The sequence below is a fragment of the Lynx canadensis genome, chromosome B3, assembly GCF_007474595.2.
Source record: "Lynx canadensis isolate LIC74 chromosome B3, mLynCan4.pri.v2, whole genome shotgun sequence".
NCBI classification, from domain to species: domain Eukaryota; kingdom Metazoa; phylum Chordata; class Mammalia; order Carnivora; family Felidae; genus Lynx; species Lynx canadensis.
The window spans coordinates 103674950-103700684 of NC_044308.2; the positions used below are offsets into that span (position 1 = coordinate 103674950).

The following is a 25735-nucleotide window of genomic DNA, read 5'->3' on the forward strand; positions in this document are numbered from 1 at the left end:
GGGGTGCCTGGGTGGCTCAGGAGGTTGAGCACCTGACTTGGGCTCAGGTCATGATCTCGCAGTTCATGAGTTCGAGCTCCACGTCGGGCTCAGTGCTGACAGCTCAGAGCTGGAGACTGCTTTGGATTCTGCATCTTCCTCTCTCGCTGCTCCTCCCCCACTCACATTCTGTCTCTGTCTCTCTCTCAAAAATAAATAAAACATTAAAAAAAGAAAAATTTATAATTATGAAAACTTGTAATTATGAAATTATGAATAGGACAATAAAGGATAAGAATTAATTAGAAATCATGAAGTGAAAAATATAGTTGATTATATATACTGTTAAAAAAATTTATTAGATGAGCTTGCTAGTAGCCTATTTATGACTGAAAAGATATTTAGTAAATTGGAAGAAAGAATTAAGTAAATCTCTCAAAATGTATCTCAGAGAAATTAGAAATGGAAAATGTGAAAGAGATGTAGAAACAAAGGGAAATTCAACTTGCATTCCAGGAGGAAAGATAACATGATAAAGAAACAATATTTGAAAATATAATAGCTAATAATTTTCCAAAACCAAAAGCACAAATGAGTACCAAGCAGAATAAAAAAGTTCTGTGTAGAAAGTTCTATGCCCAGATACATCACAGAAAATGCAAAAATAATGAAGGTGAGGAAAAAAAAATCCCAAGGCAAAGTAGGTAAAAGAATGACAGATTGGGGGCGCCTGGGTGGCGCAGTCGGTTAAGCGTCCGACTTCAGCCAGGTCACGATCTCGTGGTCCGTGAGTTCGAGCCCCACGTCGGGCTCTGGGCTGACGGCTCAGAGCCTGGAGCCTGTTTCCGACTCTGTGTCTCCCTCTCTCTCTGCCCCTCTCCCGTTCATGCTCTGTCTCTCTCTGTCCCAAAAATAAATAAACGTTGAAAAAAAAAAAATTAAAAAAAAAAAAAAAAGAATGACAGATTGGTAGTGGATTTCTTTTTTTTTTTTTTTTTCAACGTTTATTTATTTTTGGGACAGAGAGAGACAGAGCATGAACGGGGGAGGGGCAGAGAGAGAGGGAGACACAGAATCGGAAACAGGCTCCAGGCTCTGAGCCGTCAGCCCAGAGCCCGACGCGGGGCTCGAACTCCCGGACCGCGAGATCGTGACCTGGCTGAAGTCGGACGCTTAACCGACTGCGCCACCCAGGCGCCCCTGGTAGTGGATTTCTTAGCAGTAGATGGCAGAGGGGGAAAAATATAGTAATGAAAGAACTGAGGGGAAAATGATGAATCTAAAATTCTATATCCAGCTAAACATGATTCAGAATCATGGTGAAACAAGTGACAAATATAGATACACAGAGATTCAGAAGCTACTAAAAGATTACATTAAACAAAAAAAAAAAAAAAAAAAAGATGAACCCAGAAGGAAATGGCATGATGAAAGAAGAAATAATGGGGAAAAAAACGAAAAACATGTTGGCAAATCTAAATATTGCCTGAGAAAGCACTTTATTTAAATATAAATACTATCACGTATTTATACTTTTCTCATCTCCACTATTGTTACTCCATAGGACTGATGTCGGCTCTCACCTAGATTACCAGTTTGGTTACTGCTAACCAATTTCCCTGCCTCTACTCTTACTTATCTTTCTTCTCCACTACACAACCAGAGTGAAATCCCTACAACATAAATCATACAACCCTTTGACAATTTCCGAATATTTTTTTAGGAAAGAGGTGTTAGAATTACATGTATGAGCAGATAAAATATGACACTAGCTTGAGTTTTGTTTTTGCTGCTCTAGATACTTTTTCTTTCTCCATTCCAAAAAGGAAGTCAGATCTTTGAGCTCATGTGGCTCTGCATTGGGGAACTAAAAGGAAAGGTTACCAGGAAGAAGACAACTCCAGACCCAGGTTTACCTGTGACAGTTGGGCTCATGGATGTTATCCTATCCCAAAGAGAGAGAGGAAAGGCAGGAAATCTGAGGATTTAAGACACAGAAGTAACCAAACTAGAGAGGTGAGACAGATTTCCAGAGATAAGAGATCAGATTCTCAAAGGTTTTCAAGCAGGTAGAGACCAAGGTTCATTTGCTAGCAACACTTGAGACTAAGCAATGATGGAGAATGCTGGAGTGGGGTAAAGGGAACAAGGATGGGGCTGTATAGACACAGAAATATCTCTTTCATATCTGGGGGGATATTTCTGCAGGCCCAAACCTGGCATTGGCATTGATGACATCTGCCTTCAAGGGAGAATGTGGATTTGGACAATGGGCACATCAGTAGAGGCCACCATACAGATTAAGCCCAGAATGTTGTGGCCCTGTAAGCCCCAAGACTCTCATAAGACCGGGAGAGAGAGGAAAGAAGCCCCACTAATGACTTGGGTAAATTTCCTAACAACCAAATGGGATAGAGACTCAAAACAGATTAAGTTTGAACTACTGAAATAAAATCAATGTACACTTATGGTGTGAATTAAAATTCCTCTCTGCTCCACTCTCCATGATGTAGCCTCCCTGGACCTACCTTAGCCTCATCCTTTACAGCCTACCCTGTGCTCTGCATTCTAGGCCCACAGATTTGTTTGCTTGAGTACACCATGACTTCCTCAACTCCAGGTGTTCACACACAAACCCCAACCCACCCAGTACCCACCCAGGCAGCCCTTTTCCAGCAAACTCCAAACTCTTCTCCACGTCAGGCCTCAGCGTCTTTAAAGCCACCTGTGTGATCCCATAACACCCTGCACGTCCCCATCATAGCCCTCATCACATGGTATTTTGATTGCCAGATTATTTATTGTCCTTCATAATAAGGTCTGTAAACTCTGGGAGGACAGAAATAATGCCTGCCATACTTTTAATTGCTTACCAGTGCACAAGGCTTAGCACACAATAGATAGATACCCAATTGATGTTTCTGAGGTGAATAATAATAAGAACAAACATTTGTTGGAGGCTTTACTTTGTTCCAGGCTGGCTGCTAAGGACTTAACCTAGATTGTTTCATTAAATTCTCATCATATTCCCATTTTATAAATGGGAAAAATAAGGTAAGATAAATTAAGCAACTTGCCCAGTTCATAGGTGATTGTGGTGGGATTGAACTCAGGCAGTCTAACACCAAAGCCCATGGAGTTAACCATTGCCCTCTAGTCCTGAGAGGAGCATACATCCTGGTAGGCCCAGTACCACATATTCCTAGACTCCAGCAAGACTACCATTCTGCTGAGAGGCCCATCTCACCATTCATGACCATTTCCTACAGTCCAAACATACTGTCTACTCACTCCATGCCCCAACCCCTACTGCTTTTGCTACCTTCCTTCATTTCTACAAACATGTATGCTTATGTACTACCCTCATATCTAGGATGTTGCCTTCTAAGGTGAAAGCCTACTAAACCCATCTTCTTTCATATACATGGGGAGGAAGTCCTCATTTGTCCCTCAGATATGATATTTTAATCTAAATAACACTTGATGGGTGGCACCTCACCTAATGCCACTCATTTACAGTCACTCATTTACAGTCAGCTTATTGCCAATGTCCTGAACCCAACTATCATGATTCAACCAAATGATGCACTCAACATGGTGTATTCCCACAAGAAAACAAAGCCCTTTTTTGCGTTTGTGGAAAAATGAAACACTAGGAATGGCATTAACTGCCTTGTCTGCCATATTCCTTCTCTTGACGCCTGAAAGAAGTCTCATGTGTTCAGCTATTCTTCATCATGGCTTATGTTTGACTTCACTTGGACTTGCTGTTACTATCCTTCCGAGGTGAGGATTCAACTCTCAGCATCCTCACTTTTCCCATCTCAGAGAGACAGCAGGAGGGATAGATCTAGGGCATCGTCTAACAGGATGCAAAGCCAGGCCCAGAATCTGTGTGGGGCTCAGATTCCAGAAGTGCCCCCCTCTTCCTACTCTATGCAAGCTCCCATCCTTATTGGAGCTCCCATCCTTCAAAGAGCCAGTTTCCCACTGGGCTCTACTAACCAAGAGGTAAGGGGCTTCTCCCTCCTTCATTCTATTTTCTCCCTAAGAGAAATTTAACGAGACACTCTTCTGATGGGTCATGAAGCACTACCCTGTCACTGACTCTCAGAACATTTTGAGCCAAGGTTTGCCTTCTCCTAAACCCCAACTATTCTAAACACCCTATTTTCTAACAAGAAAGAAAAGTATCAGTCTCAGAAAAGCATTAAGATACAGTCTGACACCTATTTGACATTTTTTCTCCCTAACTTCCAATATTAGATCACCACAAGTAAACTGACACTTTTAGAGGCAAAAACCCCTGAGTTGTGTGTTTAGTGTGGCTAATGACTCATCATAGAATTTCAGGTCAGGGAGAAGTAAAGAGTTGGGTCATGGCCTGAGTGGCCTATAGGGTACGGGTTGTTGATCCTCAACAAAGAGCACCATCCAGGGACTCTATTAACTACAGTCAGAGAGACCACTGCATAGTTCATGGTAGGTAGACTTTACCTATTCATTTTTTTAATTTTTAAAGTTTTTGTTCAAATTCCAGTTAGTTAACATACAGTGTAATATTAGTTTCGGGTGTACAATTTAGTGATTCAACACTTACATACAATACCCGGTGCTCATCACAAGTGCACCACCTGCCAATACACATCACCTATTTAATCCATCCCCCTACCCACCTCCCCTCTGGTAACCCTCTGTTCTCTACAGTTAAGAGTTTGTTTTTTTGATTTGTCTCCACCCCGCCCTCTTTGTTTATTTGTTGTGGTTCTTAAATCCCACATGAGTGAAATCATATGGTATTTGTCTTTCTCAGACTGACTTATTTTGCTTCACATAATACTCTCTAGCTCCATCCACATCATTGCAAGTTGCAAGATTTCATTCTTTTTGATGGCTGAATAAATACCATTGTATATATGTAGCAGGATTCTAGCACAGAGAGCCGTGACACCGAGGCTTTTCTTTCCAGGAAGCAACTTTATTCCTGCTGGCACCGCTCGGTTGGTTTCATACCCAAAGACCTGAGCCCCGAACGCCACAAAGCGTAGTTTTTTAAAATATATTTTGTACTTCTTTGTCTCCCAGATATGGTAACACACAAACATGTAGTCTGATTAAGTAGTCTCATGTTACAAGGTCGTGAGGATGTTGCCAAGTACGCAAATAGCAAAGTTGCCTTGGGGTTTTGTTTTGGTTTTTCTTTCCTTAAGGAGGGGACCCTACCACATATATACCACATCTTCTTTATCCATTCATTAGTCAACGGACGTTTGGGCTCTTTTCATGATTTGACTATTGTAGACAATGCTGCTATAAATATTGAGATGCATGTATATTTGGGTAAATACCTTGTGGTGCTATTGCTGGATTGTAGGGTTCTATTTTGAAATTTTTGAGGAACCTCCATACCGCTTTCCAGAGTGGCTGCACCAGTTTGCATTCCCACCAGCAGCGCAAGAGAGTTCTCCTTTCTCTACGCCCTCACCAGCACCTGCTGTTTCTCCTGCTGTTAATTTTAGCCATTCTGACAGGTGTGAGGTGATATGTCATTACAGTTTTAACTGTATGTGGAATCACTACTCGTATGCATATATATGAAAATATTTAATTCAATTTATCAACTGTTATAAACTCATCAAGATGTTGCATATCTATACTTCAGTAATTTTTCTATAGATGTTGGAAGCCTCAATGCAGAAAACCTGAGAGAAAAGAAAAGAAACTAGACTGAGAGTCAGGTACTAGATCATTATTCCTGTGATTTGGAGCTTATAAACCCTGTCATAAGGAAAGTCCTTTCTTCTACTAACTAAATGTCTTTGATGACTTTGGGTACCCTGGTTTGGGCAACCTAATATGCTGTACGTAAAAAGGGGGAAGAACTTGAGTTTGCAGAGGCACCTTTGAGAGAGAGGAGGATGAGGAGGAGAGCGCGAGTAGGAAGCTGAGATGATGGTTGTTGGTGGAACACTTCTTTCCATTCTACTAGAACTCAGCTCATTTGGCACAAGTGGATTTCCATGAAAACTGTAAAAAGGGCTGCGTTTGGGCTGATGCAGCATGACCAAAGAGCTAGAGGCAGAGGGAACATGGCGGCAAGGTTTCCCACCCCCAAATATTGGGAAGGGATTTAGAGTTCCACAGACCATGGAATTAGGTGTTTATCCAAGTTAGACTACGTCTCCAGGGAGGAAGGAGCTTCCCAGATCACAGCTAGGCTGCAAATGGATGCTTTGTTTCTTTCATACATTCTCATTTCTAACAAATTAACTTTGAAATGGAAGTAGAAAAGTATGACTTTTATTTACCCTATTTTAAAATCGTATCCTCGGCTCTTTCTTCTAAATGTTAGATAATAGTAATGAAAGCAAATATTTATTGTAACTCACAATGAGCCAGTCTTTGTTCTTTTCATTATTTTACTTACTGTTCAGACCACACTTACAAAGATTGTGCTATTGTCATTCTCATTTTTTAAATGAGCAATCTGAGGGCCAGAGAAGCTAAGAAACTTGTTCAAGATCACAAGGATAATTAGTAGGGCCAGGAGTTAACACAAGCTGCTCCCTGAACTACTATGAAAATATTTAATGTCACGTATATGCTATAATTACTTTTAAAATTACTGTATAGTTACATGTCTCTTAAATTTCTTTTGTCATTTGATTTATATCTTAAGTCTGCTTTAGGAAAGATCTTCCTTAGAGTGGGTGGTTTAGATATAATCTCTTTTGAAAATAATTGGTAAAGTTATATATCCCCTCTACAACCTTTCTACTGCCAATCACCAAATATGTTATGAGTGCTTATCTAGGTACTATGACAGGCACTAAGATAAATCCACCGCTATAGTATTCAATATCCATATTCAATCTAATAGGTACATTTTATTTATTTATTTATTTATTTATTTATTTATTTATGGTTTATTTTCTTTATTTTTAAATTTTTTAAAATATTCATTTATTTTTGAGAGAGAGAGAGAGAGAGAGACAGAGTGTGAGTGAGCGGGGGGCGGAGGGAGACACAGAATCTGAAGCAGGCTCCAGGCTCTGAGCTGTCACCACAAAGCCCAAAGTGGGGCTTGAACTCACGAACTGTGAGATCATGACCTGAGCTGAAGTTGAACACAGCCAACTAAGCCACCCAGGTGCCCCTAAAATTTATTTATTTATTTTGAGAGAGAGAGAGCATGTGTGTGAGCAGGGAAGGGGCAGTGAGTGAGAAAGAGAGAATCCCAAGCAGCTCTTAAACTCAAGAATGTGTGATCATGACCTGAGCCAAAAGCAAGTCAGACCCTTAATAGACTGAGCCACCCAGGCACCCCAATAGGTACATTTTAATATCATCTTTACATTTTTTACATCTGAGTGTAAAAAAACTTCATTATTTGACCCTGAATTAGAACAAAAACATTTTGAAAATGGCACAAACCATTAAAAACTGTAGTTGAATTATTCAGGTATAAACTCACCAGATTTTGAAACAGAAATACATGTTATAAGACTTTTCTGTGTTGGGACGAGACATTTCCTTTCTTAAATGCATATTGTGTTAATGGTTTGAATTTTCCAGCTATATTATTTGAAATGTGTTTTCTTTCCTAAGGCAGAAAAAATATGTAACATTTGCCCCACACATTTTCTTTATTGTTGTATCAAGGGCCTTATTGGAGGGAATATGAAAGATGGCTGTAATTCCTTTCCTATTCCCTTTGCTATGTGGAGTGTAACATAGCAAATCTGGGCTGGCCTTCGTAATTTGTCTGGCCCATGGAATACAGCAAAAGTGACATTCTGGCCTTCTAAGGGCACAATATTAAACAAAACAGAACAAAATAAAAACCCTTGCAGCTTCCATCCTGGCCTCTCTTAACTCTTTAGGAAACTTGAGCAGGTAATAAGGTCAAGTGCCCTGAGACTGCAGGGCTGGAGAAGCTACATATGACCCCTTAGATCAAAAGTTTCAGCTGAGCTCAGCATTCTGGCCATCCGCACCCAGGCATCAGACACATAAGGAAGGTGTCTTGGGCCTTGCAGACCATCTATCAGCTGAATACCCCCAAGTGACCTGACTCCGTGCCACACAAAACAGGAGAAACTTACAGCTGAGCCCTATCCACATTTCTGACTTACAAAACTGATTTATAATAAATGGTTGCTGTGATATGCCACTAAGTTTTAGGGTAGTTTTTAAACACAAAAGCAGGTAACTGGAACACAGATTTTCAAAACACTTTATGAACAATTAATTTCTCAAATCTGGATGAAATTATATTTACAAATCAAAGTAGAATGGCTAAATGCGAGACTTGTAAAAATGTAACTGAAACAGGAAACAACCGATTTAGGGCAAACATTTATATGGCTCCTATGTTTCAGGTTCTTCATATGCATATAATCTGCAATTCCGAACGGCTGTGGTTCCGGCTTTTTTATCATTCTCATTTTTACAAATACTTTCTTTTTCTTTATCAAAGTAATACAATGTACATGGCAAAATGTATAATAGAACAGTGCAACGTATGGGGCGCCTGGGTGGCTCAGTGGGTTAAGCCCCGACTTCAGCTGAGGTTATGATCACGTGATTCATGAGTTCAAGCCCCACGTCAGGCTCTGACAGCTCAGAGCTTGGAGCCTGCTTTGGATTCTGTGTCTCCCTCTCTCTGCCCCTGCCCAGCTTGTGCTCTGTCTTTCTCTCTCTCAAAAATAAACATTAGAAAAGGAAAGGAAAAGAAAAGAAAAAGAACAGTGCAACTTGTAACGAAAGCAAAATATATAATACACAGGACAACTTCTAATGAAAGAAATATCTCACATCCTGCTTCTTCCCCTCCCACAAGACTCCGTTTTCAGAGGCAATCACTTTTAACCTTTTCTGGTTTTGGTCCTTCTCATGACTACTTCCCTAAATAATAGGCCTGCAAAGGTAGCTGTTGATTTATCAATTTAAGACATTGTCTCTTGATGAATGAGCATAGACAGACAGAATGAGGGTTTGGTTCATTGCTACAATCCTCGCCTCCTTATCTAACTGCTGCCTTTTTTCCTTTAAATAACATTCTTTTTTTAGTGACATTCTTAGAGTTTTGTTTAAAGAAGTTGGTTCATTGGAAGTTTGAAGAACACTGATAGACATCACGCTATAAAACCAAGTATTTATTTTTGCCCAAGGTCTGGAGCATAATTCACAAAATTTATGTTCAAAAGTAAATTGGTTTCAAGAGAGAGTTTACTATGCCATTACATTAGACTACCAGAAGGGATTTTGAAAGAAAATTTACTTTCATGCTGAAATCTATTTTCCTTGAGTATAAAACACCTCCGTGGAATCCCTTATATTACACACAACTAAAAAGATGCAGGAAAAGTCATGAGTTACCACATGCCGACTCAGAGTAATATTCTGGTTAGCATTCATTACAAAACTGTCTACTAGGTAACTGCTCCACAATCTCCCTTCCTTCCTGTTTTTTCATTGTGAGATGTATCACCTATCGGAGAGTGTGTAAAACATTTGTAAACAATTTAAAGAATCATTATAGGGGCGCCTGGGTGGCGCAGTCGGTTAAGCGTCCGACTTCAGCCAGGTCACGATCTCGCGGTCCGGGAGTTCGAGCCCCGCGTCGGGCTCTGGGCTGATGGCTCAGAGCCTGGAGCCTGTTTCCGATTCTGTGTCTCCCTCTCTCTCTGCCCCTCCCCCGTTCATGCTCTGTCTCTCTCTGTCCCAAAAATAAAAATAAACGTTGAAAAAAAAAAAATTAATAAAAAAAAAAAAAAAAAAAAAAAAGAATCATTATAAAGAAGATGCCTAGGGCGCCTGGGTGGCTCAGTCATTTAAGCGTTTGACTCTTGATCTCAGCTCAGGTCACCATCTGACAGTTCATGAGTTCGAGCCCTCCATTGGGCTCCTGCTCACAGCACAGATGCTGCTTGGGATTCTCTTTTTCCCTCTCTCTGCTCGTGCTCCCTCTCTCTCAAAATAAATAAATAAACTTTAACAAAATTAAGTAAAGAAAATACCCAGGAAGCCACTACTCAAGCCTAGAACAGAAGCACTGACAGACAGTAAAGCCCATATGTACCCCCCAGTCACGGCCCCCACCAACCCCCCAGAGGTAACTACCATTATCCCAACATTGGTGACAATGATTTTTTATTTCCTTTATAGTTGAAAGCTTTACAGGTAGATCGCCAAACAATTTTGTTTAGTTTCACTATCTTTCAACTTTAAATAGCTAGAAACATTGTATCTGTGCCATTTTATAACTGTCTCTTTCGGTACTTTTTATGAGAGGCACCCATGCTTTTCATGGTGGTTAACTGTAGTTTGTTCATTCTCTTTAATGTATAGCATCTTATGGTATAAATATACCAGGATTTATTTCTCTATGCCATTGTTGAGGGGTGTTTGGGATTGTTCCTATTTGGGGGCTTTTATGAACAATAATGCTAAGAACGTTTTTCGTATCTGTCTCTGGCTTCTCTAGGTACAAGTGTGGCATGGGATTGCTAGGATTTACAAGCTCTGCATATCTTTGTCTTTACTAGAAAAACGTGTGTTCTCCAACGTGGTTGTACCAATTCACATTCCTGTTAGCATGTCCATTGTTCTACACAGTTGCTGGCATTAGATGCAGTCAGATTTTTGTTTTTGCTACCCTGGTAGGAGTGTAGTATCCCACTGTGGTTTTATTTTGCATTTCTCTGTTTACTAATGAAGTTGAACACATTTTGGGACATTGGCTGGCAATTCTAGGTCAAATTATATAAATTTTGTATAGATTTTTGACACATGTAGCTCAGTTGCCCTCTAAAATGTACCAAATTACTTTATCACTAATGCTCTATAGATACTAAATATCTTCAACAATTGGAAAGATTGAAAATGGCTTTTTTGTTTTTATTTCAAATATGTGTGGCTACTAGTACATTTCAGTGTTTAAAATAATTTTTCTAAGGCCCTTTACAGAGACATTTGTGCCTTCCTATAGTGTCCTATTGTATAGGATGTATTGGGTGGTTTTCCAGGTATCTAATTTCTAATCTAAGGTTCTGAATCTAAAATTTCATGGGTATTAAAAGAGTAAGACACATTTGACTTTATTTTAAGTGGGGCTTATTTGGGATAATGACTTTTTTTTTTTTTAAAGATTTTATTTTTAAGTAATCTCTACAGCCAACATGGGGCTTGAACTCACAACCCTGACTGAGTTCAAGAGTCACATATTCCACTGACTGAGCCAGCCAGGTGCCCCAGAGATAATGACTTCTAAATGACAATTTTTGAAGGAGGATTTCAGTGCATTAATGTCTATGAGGCTGCTATAAATATTCAGAAAGAATACAACAAAGGGGAGTGACTCCTGCTTCCAGCAAGATGGGAGTAGACACGCTTTTCCCTATTTCTCCTGCTAAGTACAACTAAACATTATGTGTAAGACAAAGATAAGAAGACTGAAATGGCACACCCGCGTGGCTCAGCCGGTTAGGCGTTCGACTTGATTTGGGTTCAGGTCATGATCCCACAGTTCCTGAGATGGAACCCCATATCAGGCTGTGCACTGACAGCATGGAGCCTGCTTGGGATTCTCTCTCTCCCTCTCTCTGCCCCTCCCCTGCTCATGCTCGCACTCTCTCTCAAAATAAATAAACTTAAAAAAAAAAAAAAAAGACTGAAAGGTAGAAAGAAGAAGGCAGACCAGATAGGAGCCTCAAAAGTTGAATCCACGGTAGCGGATTGCCTGGGTTTTCTTTTTGCCTTGTGGACCCTGATTGGATGCTAGAAAAGCAGGCAACCAGAGACAGCAATGGGCACAGAACAAAAAAAGGCCCCAACAAAATCCTGCTCTCTCTGGTCCAAAGACAGGGAAGAGGTCAGGACAGATACATTTAGAAAGTGACATCTCTGCTGTAGCCAAAAGCCAAAGAAAAAACTGTGGCCCCGGCCCCTGACCATTCTAGCGAAGGCTGAGTGGGGACCTAAACTTCTACCCTCTCCAGGTGCCCCAAAACACCCACCAGGGTGATGTTGGAGAAGGTCGAGGAAGGAGCCAGAGCCTTCATCCTGGTATCAATAAGATGTTCCTACTCCCTGTCCAGCTAGGGAAGTTTTCAATGGAGACATAATGGGGAGCTGGAAAGCCCACGTCTGCTCAACTGTATGGACGAGCCACTCCCTTAGGTGTCAATAGAGGCTAGATGCTGGCCCTAAGTGCCAGGAAGACTTTGCTTTCCCTGGGGACACGAATGATCTTATTTCCCTTTTGTTTTGCTTTCAAGACTCCCAGAGGCAAATGTGGTATACCATAGGCCCACACATCCATGCATTTACTTTTCTTCAGTCTGATGTTCTAACTCATATGTTCCCTGTCCTTGAATTTGCATTACGCATACTGTGATGTTCTTTGGATGAGTCAGTTTGGCCTGGCTGCATTCTTCAGTGTTTCAATCAAACACTAATCTAGATGTTCTTGTGAAGGTATTTTGTGGCTATGATTAAAGTCTGTGATCAGTTGACTTTAAGACAGGGAGATTATCCTAAATAATCTGGGTAGACACGATTCAATCAGTTGAAAGTCCTTAAGAGCAGAGCTGAGGATTCCCTGATGAAGAAATTCCACCTGTGGACAGCAGCACCCACTACCTCCCTCCCCCCTCAACTCTCATCCCCATGCCCAAGGCTTCCAGCCTGCCCTTTCTGGGAAAGGGATTTCCTTTCCAGCCTGCCCTTTCTGCTCTGGGGATTTCATACTTGCCTAGCCAGCCTCCATAATCATGAGAGATCATTTCTTGCAATATATCTCTAACACTCATATATCGCCTACTACTTTTGTTTCTCTCGCCGAGTCTTAAGTGGTACACATGTTTTTTTCATTTATACTATTTATTATAGTAGCTGTCTCTAACTCTTTGTGGAGTGAACCAGAGCATACATCATAGGTATGGGTTCCTTATATATTTTACTAGTCTCCCCCAAGGATCAAGCTCAATTGTCATGTGTTCTCTTAATTTCCCTCCTAACTCTAATATTTTCTGTCTTCATCCCTTCTCTTCTTTCGTCCTTGGTTCCATCTCCTTCTGCCTCCTGTACATCTTTTCTTCATCACTATCTCTCTCCAAATACTCCCTTGGATTACACAAAACTCATTTGACATTTCAATCCCTATGAATTCGGATATTACTTCTCTCTTTCCCTTCACTGTCAAACTTCTTACAAATGTATTCTATTTTCTCTTCTTCCATTTCCTCATTTCTTACCCCCTACGGCCTGATTTTCATACCTACTACTCTACGGAAACTGACCCCTTGAACTTTCAAAGTTCAAATACTTCCAATTCACCAAACCCAACTATAGCATATATATAGTTGCTTTCCAATATCCATTCTCCCTTTTCTTCCTTGGCAGTAGAATCCTGAAAAGCCATCTAGGCGAAAAGGTACATTACTCAACTGCCTTTGGCCCTAGGAGTGGCCTGTTACTCAGCTGTGGCCAATGAGATGTAGGATAATTGTGGAATGGCATTTCCATAACATTCTTTAAAAGGATGGGGTATTGCCATCTCTTGCCATGTTTTCTCTTTCTTCCTGAAATACAGATGAAATGTCTGGAGCGTTAGCATCCATCATGGGTCAAGAGATGACTTTGAGGACATATGTTGAGTAGGATGTGGCAGAGAGATATAAGGACCTCAATTTTTCCCTTAATGACCCGAGAGAATTGCCAAATGAATGTTGGACTGACTTCCTTCAGACCTCTATATAAGAAAATAGATGTTTGCATGTTTAAGACACCGTATCAGAGTCTCTGTTATCAGCAGCTAAATGCAATCCCTAATGGATACACCAGTGGCCCATCATTGTTCATTTCTCCATCCATTACACAAATATTTGTTAAGTACTATTTTGTGCCAGGCACCATTTTAGGCAAATAAGAAAAGCAAAGTCTGCTAGGTTTGAAGTGTTTAGATATATAGAGAAACCACAGTGCAGCTTTTTTTTTTTTTTTTTTTTTTTAATAAGCAGTAGATTAAAGGAAAGGAGGGTGGTATGTAGTTTTGGGATTTATTAGCCTATAGTTTAGGCTAATAATTTGAAGTCACTACTTAACATTTCAATATAATTATTTTGGGAAAGAAGGCAGAAAGAGAGAAAAGAAGTCTACAGCTAAGCCCTGGCACACTCTAGTATTTGGAGGTCTGACAGAAGCCGAGCCGGGGGTGGGGGAGAGGCCAGTGGTAAAAGGAGAGCCAAAGCAGTGTGCTATCAGGGAAGCCTATAGGAGAAAGTGCTGGAGGGGGCGGGGGAGGCAAGAGTCAGCAGCACTCTTCCTGAAAGCAGGGTCAGGTACAGACAGAGAACTAGCTGTACCTCATCCTCATAAGAGATTAACTGTGAAGCTAACGAAACTTAAGTTTCATGGCGTGTCACCGGCACAGGCTCCTTCCGATGCCTGTACCTAACTTCGTATCTGCAGTTTTGTATTCCTTTGCTTAGATGATTCTCCAAATTGTATGTCCTCAAGCCCCATAAAACCTAGATGTGGTCCTCATCAGCATCCTTCACCTCTCTGTGATTACCTGACCACATATCCTTCACGGACATCATTTCTTCTGTAGCTTCTCGGGACAGGTTACCCTCTGCCACTGTTCTCTCCTCCTCTCCTGCTAATTATTAGGCTAAATAATTGAAGACATGGGCTATGCTTGACCTTAACCTTGTCCTCACTACACTGTGCCTCTGTGAACTGATTCATCCTTCTCATCCCTGCTTGAGAACTCCTTCCAGCACGGATCTCTCCTTCCCAAACATGGGCAAAGAATTAGGCCCTTTTGAAAGTAAAGTGCCGTGATAAAAATGTATCTCTTTATAAAGCTCACGAGCAAAAGATGAAATGGACATGCCTGGTTTGGTCAGTATTAATCGTTGGCATGCTCTTTCAGAAAAGAAGCAGAAAGCAACCTGTGTCAGATAGACGGAGGTCAGACTTTTGTAACCAAATCTGCAAAGGCTCATCCATCACTTCTTGCCTTTTTCTGCTGATAGATCTGGCCCCCACACAAGGGACAGGGTTGCACGAGGGAGTGAATACCAGCAGCCCAGCCGGGGATCCCTGGGAGCTATTTTAGGAGCTGCCTACCTCAGGGCCCCTGCCCTCCAGCAACCCCCAACATGGCTGAGAAAGCATTATGTAAGTACGTGAGAAAGACTAAGATATTGCTGGTACAACTGCCAATTTATGTAGGTGTATGTTACTCTACAGTCCAGACGCTGTGTTCCTGGCAGGTTACCCGTGACACGTTTTAGATCGTCGCTAATCTTTGGCGTACTTTGAGATGCATTCCACAGAGGATGCCCTCCCCTCCGCCCACTCCAGAATAATTGCTATAATAATGTAAAATGTAAGCTTAAAAATCTCACTAAGAGCCGTGCTATGTGGGTTGTTCAATAGCCCCGTTCTTTTTTTTTTTTTTTTTTTTTTTTTAGTGCAGCTAATCGTGAAGCACCGTGTCTCCATTTCATTTGCCACGCTGTGGTCAAACTACACCAAAATACCCCTCTTCGTTAAAGAAGGAGGCAACTTTAGCAGGATAGGAGTTATTGGGATTAACGCAGAAACTCAAGTTTCTCAACTCATCGTTGAGTTTTCCTCATGCTGTATAAGAAAAAAAAAAAGACCAACTAGCTTATTTTAATCTCTCTGAAACTAACTCAGCGATTCAACAATTCGCACACTGCGTTGGAATAAATCGCCAACACGCGACCGACGTCCGTATTGGTCCGCGTGGCGCCCACCGTACGCACCCCTCCCCTAGTTCCCGCCCAGTTGAAGGCTGAGGCTGGCGATCACGGCCCCGGCGTGTAGTTCCACCGCCACACCAGCGGGGGCAGAGGCCGTCCCGACGCCGCCCGGTTTGCGACCCTGCTCCGTCTCCGTCGACCCGACCAAGTCAGCGTCAGCGGGGGGAGGCCGTGGACACGGCAGCCCCACGCCCCAGCTTGCTTTCTCGAGAGGAGGCTCGTGCTCGTGGTGGGCGTCGGTAAAGCACCAAATAACCCCGCGGATTCCCACCGCTTGGCGCGCTACCGCAAAACCCCCGAGCCGCTCGCACCAGGCCGGCCGCGTTCTCTCCCCCACCCCCCCCCACCCCCCGCTGCCGGGCCGAGGAAGGTGCGCTCCGGCCGGCCCGGGGCCCGACCCGGAAGCCGCCGCGCGGGCTGCGCTCGCCTCTCGCCGGGGAAACTCCGGGCCACCCGAGTCCTTGGGCCCGCCGCGGCCTCCTTCCCCGGGCCCCACGGGCCCATGGGTCTCCATGACGACGGCAGGGGCCCGGCCGGGGGGCGGGCAGCCCGGGTGGGGCCGCGGCGCTCCGGGGGCCTCCGCGGCGGCCTGGCCGTGTTCGCCGCCGTGGCCGCGGTGTTCACCCTCACGCTGCCCCCCTCGGTGCCGGGGGGAGACTCGGGTAAAGTATCTCAGGGCCGCCCTCCTGCCCCTCTCCCTCGTCGGTCGGCTCGCGCCCTCCATCGCCCCCCTCCCCGTCCCCCCCTGGCCCAGTGCAGCGTTTTGCGTTCCAGAACCGGCTTGTGATTCCATTCCTGTAACCGGGTTCTGTAGTTCTCAGGCTTTGGAGAAGGGGCTTGTTGGTTTCGCCCGGTGGGACTTAGCGACTTCTCCGCTTGCCCGGGGTCCATTTTTCGGGACCCGAGTTTTCGTTGTCCACTCCTTTTCAGCCCCCCCCCCCCCAATACTACTTACTGAGTCCTTACCGTGTTCCAGACAAAAGGAATAACAGTGGTGGGGACCAAGTATCGTGGAGAATATTCCAGTGCGGGTCGAGACCGTACACCAACTACTGCATAAACAATGATAAGTTGAGTAGTGATGAGTGGAGGGAGTCGGAGGGAGACGGGATGGAGAGTGGGGCTCCACCAGAAAGGCTAGCCAGGAAAGGCCTCTGAGCAGCATATTGTAGTTGAAACCTGGGTGTTGAAAAGGAACCGGCCATGCAGGAAATTTGAGGGCGAACACTTGAAAAAGTGGAAGCTAGGTGTGGCTTAAAACAAGCTGATTTATTAAAAAGAAAAGCAGGGACCATTTAAATGACACGAGCAATTGTTGTGTTTGTTATAGGATTGTCTTATATTTGGGATGAGGAACAAGACCCAGGTTCCGTTTTTGATTTTGTCTTGTTGCCAAATTAAATGACCATCCAGTAATGCCTAATTTTGTCAGAATGGTGTTGTAACTTCAGGTAGTGAATCTATAGGTCGAAAACATGGAGTGTACTGGTTATCTTTTGCTGCCTGACAAGATAGCCCCAAATTTAGTGGCTTAAAACAAATGTTTATGATCTCACTTTTTCTGTGGATCAGGAATCCGGGGGCAGTTTAGCTGGGTGCTCTTACTCAGGACGGGGTTGTTGTCATGGTGTGGACGGGAGCTGTCGTCTTCTCGAGGGTCATCTTGGGGAGAGGAACCGCTTGTAACCTCAATCCAGTTCTTTGCCAAGTGGGTCTCTCGGGAAGCCGACTCTTGTGACCAGAAAAGATGGCACCTTCCTCGGACACGTCGGTCATTTTGTAAACCTAGTCTTGGAAGTGATTGATGCAGGACTGCCCTATTTTATTCCTGGAAGTTAGTCGATAAATCCAACCCACATTCAAGGGGGAGAGGATTATATAGTGAGAACCCCAGGAGTTGGGGATCCCTGGGGGCCGTCTTCAGGGCTGTCTGCCACATTGAAGATCTTTTTTTTTTTTTTTTTTACAAATCATTACCTTTAATCTTTTTTTTGTTTGTTTGTTTTGTTTTTTTGTTTTGTTTTTTATTTATTTTTGGGACAGAGAGAGACAGAGCATGAACGGGGGAGGGGCAGAGAGAGAGGGAGACACAGAATCGGAAACAGGCTCCAGGCTCCGAGCCATCAGCCCAGAGCCTGACGCGGGGCTCGAACTCCCGGACCGCGAGATCGTGACCTGGCTGAAGCCGGACGCTTAACCGACTGCGCCACCCAGGCGCCCCACCTTTAATCTTTCTTTCAAGTCTTGTTGAACAAATAGGAGCAGTATCCAAGGTTTACATTAATAATAGAAATAACTATAGTTGTGAGAGGTGGTTTTTTTTTTAAGGTGTGAGAGTTTTTTTTTCTTTTTAAAATTTAAATCCCAGTTAATTAACATAATAATGATGGCAGGAATAGAATTTAGTGATTCATCACTTACATATGACACCCAGTGCTCATCCCAACAAGTGCCCTCCTTAATGCCCATCAGCCATTTAGTCAAACCCCCCACCAGCAACCCTCAGTTTGTTCTCTGTATTTGTCTCCTATGGTTTGTATCCCTCTCTCTCTTTTTTTTTTTGTCTTATTTTTGCTTCCCTTCCCCTTTGTTCACATCTTTTGTTTCTTAAATTCCACATATGAGTGAAATCATATGGCATTTGTCTTTCTCTGACTTATTTCACTTAGCATAATACACTCTAGTTCCATCCACGTTGTTGCAAAGGGCAAGGTTTCATTCTTTTTCATCGCTGAGTAGTATTCCATTGTGTGTGCGTGTGTGTGTGTGTGTGTGTGTGTGTGTGTGTGTGTGTGTGTATCACATCTTCCTTATCCATTCATCAGTAGATGGACATTGGGCCCTTTCCATGATTTGGCTAGTGTCGATAATGCCACTATAAACTTTGGGGTGCATGTGCCCCTTTGAATTAGCATTTTTGTATCCTTTGGATAAATACCTGGTAGTGCCATTGCTGGGTTGTAGGGTAGTTCTATTTTTAGTTTTTTGAGGACCCTCCATACTGTTTTCCTGAGTGGCTCTACCAGTTTGCATTCCCACCAGCAGTGCAAGTGAGAGTTTTGACAATGGAGAGCATTACTCAAAGATTGAGTAGTTCTGTACCTTAAAAAAAAAAAAGAGGGGCGCTTGGGTGGCTCAGTCGGTTAGGCGTCCGACTTCAGCTCAGGTCACGATCTCACGGTCCGTGAGTTCGAGCCCCGCGTCGGGCTCTGGGCTGATGGCTCAGAGCCTGGAGCCTGTTTCCGATTCTGTGTCTCCCTCTCTCCCTGCCCCTCCCCAGTTCATGCTCTGTCTCTCTCTGTCCCAAAAATAAATAAACGTTAAAAAAAAAAAAAAAAAGAAAAAGAAAAAAAACATTGCAGATTACCACGGTTCTTTGAGCCTGCAGTATTGGGGGGATGAATAAAAACAACTAACACTGAGCTCTTACTGTATGCCAGGCACTGTTCCAAGTGCTTTACATGGATTGTCATTTTAATTCAGTTACTATCCCTATGAGGTAGGCACTACCAGTATCTTTCTTTGATAGCTGACAAAACAGGCCAACCTGTGTCCAGAATCACACAGCTAGAAAGTAGGGGCAGTCGAGGAAAGAACTCCAGTAGATTGACTTAGAACATGCTCTCTTAACTTCTGCTCTAAGTTCGTAGTTAAATCCGTCATTACATATATACTGATATTTAAAATCTGTGATTGGTATCTTTATTAATATTGTCTTTTACTTTTTCCCCAGTAGAATAAAGTTATTTATTCAGATTGAGTTACCAGACTTTTTAGGTGTTCTGATTTAATTTGATGCTAAATAGTGGTTGCTTCTAATATTTTGGGGTTCATTGTTGGAAATGATAAATAAACTTTTCCAGGTATTGCCAGTGAATTTGTATAATCATGTCTTTGACAATTTTGTTTATATGATGGAAGTACTGTCCTCCTTGAATGTTTCTGTTTATGAAATATATTTTTTATCAATAAATGGAACACATCTCAAAACCAATATAAAGTATGTATTTTTCTTCCTGATAAGTCTTAACTTATACTCCATAAATCTATCACATTGTGTGGCCTTGCCAAAATTATTTTTTGCACTACTTGATACACATAGTTGATTTATGGGCAGGAAATACTCATCCTTTGGAGGAGAGTGTGGGAATCTAGCCATCACTTCTCTTGTTATCCTTGGGAAAAATAAATCAGCTTATTTATGTGTTTATATATTTTAAGGATGCAGTCTTTAATAGACTTGATAGATGAAAATATAACTGTAATTAATACAAAAAGTATAATACAGAGGGAGCTAGTTTTTGTAAACGTTAAGCATCTGCTAACAGTTCTGAGCTTGCCACCCATTTGTGTCTCAGACAGAAAAGCTGTAATTCGCAAACTTGAATGCACCTCAGCATTGCCTAGGAAACCGGGGCCCCAATGCCAGAGGGTCTTAATGTAGGTAGGTTTGATCGAGGAATCTTCATTTTAAAAAAGCATTCTGGTGCAGGTTGTAGTAGGACTTAAATTTGAGGAAGCCCTAGGGTAAAGGTTTGGGAGAAAGCAAGTATTCAGGAGGTTCTTCCTTCACCCCCCCCCCCCCAAGTCACATTCTCTTTTCTCTTAATCATATTCAACTTTAAGAGTAACGTTTCCCTTTAGCTCTTTCCAAGGATACATTTATAGGCTTTAATAATTTAATAATAGCTATGGTTTCTATTTAGATACTAGCTTAACATTTGATAAGAGTTGGTGATGGAAGTTTGTCACATTCCTGATTTTTATGCCAACAGAACTCCAGCAAAGAATAACAGCATTATAGGACTCCTGGGTGACTCAGTTGGTTAAGTGTCCAACTCTTGACTTTGGCTTGGGTCATGATCTCCCAGTTCATGAATTGAAGCTCCGCATCTGCCTCTGTGCTATCCGTGCAGAACCTGCTTGGGATTCTCTCTTCCTCTCTCTCTCTGCCCCTCCCTCACGTGCATGTGCTCTCAAAATAAATGAACTTCGAAAAAAAAATAACAGCATTATGACTTTTTAATGGTAAAAAGAAGTTAGAGAAAGTAGGCTATTTTTCTTCATGTTAAATGCAATTCTAAAGGTATTTTACCTGGAGAATAGTGACTTTGAAAATTTGAATGTGACTGTATTTCATCATAACTATAGAAATATCAAAAGCTGATGAAAACAGTTTGGGACTGAAGACATGCTAATCCATTCTGGAGTAAAATTATCCAACATTCTTGATGGTGGTTATAAAGGGAATGGTTACTTTAAATTTTTTTAGGCCGTAAACAATTTCTTTAAAAAGTCTTTAAGATACAAAAAAAAAATGCCTTTGTTTCCAAGGTGCTCTTAAATATCTCCAGAATTAAAAGATGTCCCTACGTCATTGACTTAGGTGAGCAGTGTCTAGTATCTCTTTGGGTGCCCTTGTGGGGCTTCCATGATGCAACCATTCACTGGCCCTTGGATGCTACTAAGGGAATCTTAGTAGCAAGGATGACAATATGATTCGTCTTATTGTCAACCTCTGTGTGCAGGTCTTGAATTAGTTTCTTTGTGTGACCAGAGGAGGGAGAGGTGATGGTGTCTTGACAGACTCCTGAAGTGGCTAGGATAATATTTTCAACTTCATAGGAATGATAGAAATGAAAACAACTAACCAGAATATCAGGCAATCTAAGTGCTGCGTAGAGAGGTTAGAGCAGGTTCTATGGAGGAGGAAGAGGTGATTAATCTTGATGGGGGAGGCTGGGGAAGGATATGTATAAGGAAAGGTGTCACTGAGAAGGTGGCAATTGAATTAGGCCTTGAAGGATTTAGGAGAGAATACTGGGTGAGGAAATGAGTGATAAGAGGTGCAAAAGAGAACCATTCCAGAGGAACGGTGAGTAGTAAGATTTGACTGAGGCGAACATAGGTTTCGTAGGATGTAAGCCTTGTAAAGGGCCCTCGAAGCCACAGAGGGCTAGCCTGTTGTGCTGAGGAATCTGAACTTCATTTAGTAAACTGAGAGCAGCAACTGAGAAATTTTGGATTAGGGATATAGTCCAACATTTTTTGGTGGGTGGTATGGTGATAAGTGATTTCAGTATGAAGATGAATTGAAGTAGGAAACTGGTCAAAGCTTTTGCTGTAGTCCAGGCCAGAGGGTGAAGATCTACATCGTAGCTGGGACAGTAGAAATTAAGAGTATTCAAATTAACATCCATCGAAGGGTAGAAAATGGCCATTAATAGATTTCTTAATAGATAATAGTAACTCATAAATCATCAACATTGATTTCTTACATTGTACTGTATGTATTACAATCCCTGTGCTCTGGATACTTAAAATATTAACAAATAGGCATTGAATTACTGCATCGTAATTTTAGAAATAATCACTGATGGCAAAGAATTACAAAGGGCTATGTAAGTAATATAATGATTTAGTGGTTTGAAGAAATGTATTATGATAGTCGGAACTTCCCAAAATAACCTGGGGCAAGAAGTATTTAGCAGTCATTTAAAGATCTCCAATGTAATTAATGTAGAGAAGGTATTCAAACGCCAGTTTAGGGCAGAATGGTACATGTAATGGAGTGTCCAAGCCTCAGATGTCTGCACATGTTATATATCATAAAGTTGCATCTTTGTAGACATTTTAATACTAAAATCTTGAGGGACAATACAGCATATTACACTATCATTTCACAAGAGTTTTTATATATTTGTAAGTGTGTACAACTTTCAGGAAGGACAATAGGCACTTTTTAGAAACGAGAATTCACCTATATTTCCACTGACCAGTTATTAAAAGCTATCAAAGATCATTTGTTCAGTAAGACCTAAGGGAGAAAATATCCTTAGACTATTTCATGCTGTTAAATCTCTACAGATTTACAGTTTTATCCAGTCAAATTAATGCAAAACCCCAGTGCAAGCATTTGGATTTTGAAAACTTTGGAGGAGTGTCATTTTCTAATAGTAATTATTGGTTTTACATTATTTTTTCACAGGGGAACTGATCACAGCCGCACATGAGCTTGGAGTAAGTATTAGTTTTATTGTTTAATCAATGCTCTCATTAACAGTTTTAGGAATTAAGAAAGTTTAATTAAGCATGGAGTAAAGTAGATTAATTTATTTTCAAACCCCAGTTTTTAGTAACTTATAAGTACAGTACGTGACAATTTACTTTAAGTTTTAAATCCAATTAAACTAAATTATAAAGCAAAGCCTTTACTATATATACAGTAGCTGGCTTATTATCACCCCAAATTTTGTATAAGCTATGGAGAATAAAATAAATCGGGTTAACAGTTTTAATAAGTTTATTATTTAATAAACTTTATTATGGTGCATGATCCCTTTAGGCAAGACCTTAGGACTGTCAGCGTGGTGGTAATCCGATAGCAGTGTGGTCTTTCAACTTTCTAACCAATACGGTATTTCAGAACCTGCTTTTTTCTCAATAGCCTTTTAAATGACCCTAATGCACTGTGAACCCAGAGAACAGACTGCTTAAGAACTGACAATGAAATATGTCACCCTTTCTGTCGGTGACACACCATGTGGTAGACACTGCCAAATCCACGAAAGAAAATATTTATTTGTATTGGCACAAAAGGATTACAATAGAAAACCACCATTCAAACATTGAGTCATTGCCTCTTAATCTCGCTACTTGCCCGAGAAAAAGGCTCCTGTCCAATTAAAGCCAGTGTGACTCTTCAGTGGGTGAAAACCTCCTAACCTGCTGATTTTTCCATAGGTTGCCCATCCTCCTGGCTATCCTTTGTTCACTCTGGTGGCTAAACTGGCAATTATACTATTTCCTTTCGGTTCAGTTGCCTACCGAGTCAATCTTCTGTGTGGCTTATTTGGAGCAGTAGCTGCAGCATTACTTTTTTTCACCGTTTTCAGGTAAAGTAGTTGATCAGTTAAAGTTAATCTTGGCTAATTGGAGATGTAGCTGTCTTATGGTCTAAGTGCTTACGTTAAAAAAAAAAAAGCTTTTGTTGCTTGAATGGTTTTCCTAATCACTCATGTGATTTCACTTTCTTAATTTCCGGTAATTTCATATGCATTTGACCCCTCAGATGATTACACAGTTGGTCGTGCTTCGTACAATGGAGTAAAGGTGTCACTAGTTCATTATCGCAGTTCTCTGGTTAGGCAGAACTAATAAGGTTTGTCATTTTATGAAGATGCAGATGGGCCAGTTTAATTCAACAATATGAAGTTCATCTTTTGGTAAATGGTAAATATCATTTAATTACTCACAGTGTTGCTGATGGGCAGCTGCCTGTCAGGGCCAGAGCTACTACCTAATTATGTTGTATTCTAAATACGCACATGTTGTCTACATTTTGAAATGAGGCTGTTAACTAAGGAAATAAATTTGGGATAAGGATTTAGTAAGGTTTCACTTTGTTCCATTATAGAGGTAGGGAAGGGAGGCAAATTAGACCCCACTTACTTCATGGATGGAAGGCTTTCTTAGTTTGGAAGGCTACCTTGCTTTTAAAAAATGGGTCATTAGTTTAGGGTGTTGGTAAACTTATTTGTCTTTGCTGTTCCTGTCTCCTTCATTCTTAACTCAGTCTAACCTATGCCTAAGGAGATTATAGTAAAAAATACAATGATACTTCCTGCAAAGGGAGAGCCAAATTAAAACACTTCTTTCAAAAACTACTGTAGTTTTTAGTATAACAATAAATTTTTGTCTGTAAATATAGTGTAATTTGAATAGACAATTTCAAATGCCATTTTTGGAGACTAATGTTTTTATTTGCATTAGTCATAATATTGCCCTTTGGCTAAATTCTTCCTAAGTTTCCTTTTTCATTATTTACAGAAAGGTAAAAGTTAACATAATTATGACTCTAAAGCTTACTTTTAAATTTATTTGTGGAAAGATTTCAGGTTCAAATGTTGTGACTATTGATCATTTACTAAATTTTTATCTATATTATTTAATTCATTTTTATTTCAGTCTTACAGGTTTTCGGTGATAGCCAAATCTTTAAGTATGAAATGTTGAAAATAACATCTCTGCTTGAATTGATTAGTATTACGAATACTTTCTTTTTCTAAATGATTAGAATAATCTTCTTTAGAATTCTTTCTCCTGAGTCTTTTATAATTAAGAATCTGTCATTATTTCTATTCAGACAAAAAAACTGATCTTTTTAATTTTTAAATATCTAGGTTGAAATACAGAACTTACTTGTACTGTATTGAGTGTACAAATTAATAATTTTCATAAGACATTTAAGACAAAAGCACATAAAGAAAATTAATAGTTGTATTTATTTTGTTAGTTCATCTGTATTTTATTTATTTTATTTTATTTTTCATTCTTTACCTGTATTTTACAAGGTATTTCTATAACATGTGTATTTAAATGCTATGTGGCTATAAAAAGCTCTTATGCAAATAAAGTGATTTGGTTTCTAAAACTTTTTCATGCTGTTCACTATATTAATTGGTGATACCATTCCCCATGAAAACCACTGTAAAAATCGTACATAGAAGTCTTTATCTTTACTGAATCCAAATAGCTTTGGACAATAATTTTCCTTTGAGTTGTCCACATTTTAAAATACCTTTTATTATTATGCTTGATTATAATGGGTTTTAGATTAGCACACTTAACCTGTGACCCTTTTCTTTTAATACAGTCTTAATGATAAATTTGTATATTTGCTGACAGATGCTTTAAATCAAAAACTCTTAATATGACTAAACTGGATATTTGAGTGGTTTTAGTAATGTTTTAGTAATACTGTACTTGGGAAAGTTGCTTTCTTTCAGAAAAGGGATCTAACGATATTATCTCTTACATACATTTTAATATGAAAATACTTCATTATTTTGAATACAAATAATTGACAAGGTACACGTCCTTTGGGAACAACCTAGTTCAAGTGGCAAATCTGTTTTGTCAAACAATAGACACCCTTCAGGAAAGAGCAAGCCATC

At 40.8% G+C, this 25735-nt stretch overlaps 1 protein-coding gene across 11 annotated transcripts in view; it reads left to right on the top strand.

The window, feature by feature from the left end:
• The first annotated feature begins 16190 nt into the window (after positions 1 to 16190).
• The window catches only part of TMEM260 (transmembrane protein 260), a 90490-nt gene continuing 80945 nt past the window's right edge, over positions 16191 to 25735 (top strand). For 9 of the 11 annotated variants that reach the window (XR_003969563.2, XR_003969562.1, XM_030319187.1 and 6 more), the window contains exons 1-3: positions 16191 to 16441; positions 22768 to 22799; positions 23523 to 23674. Coding sequence is in view for 9 of the 11 variants with exons in the window: in XM_030319187.1 (XP_030175047.1) it covers positions 16282 to 16441; positions 22768 to 22799; positions 23523 to 23674 (344 nt within the window). In the remaining 2 variants the exon portion in view is untranslated. The remainder of the gene's footprint in view (positions 16442 to 22767; positions 22800 to 23522; positions 23675 to 25735) is intronic. The other 2 variants (XM_030319181.1, XM_030319188.1) reach the window with 2 other exon arrangements.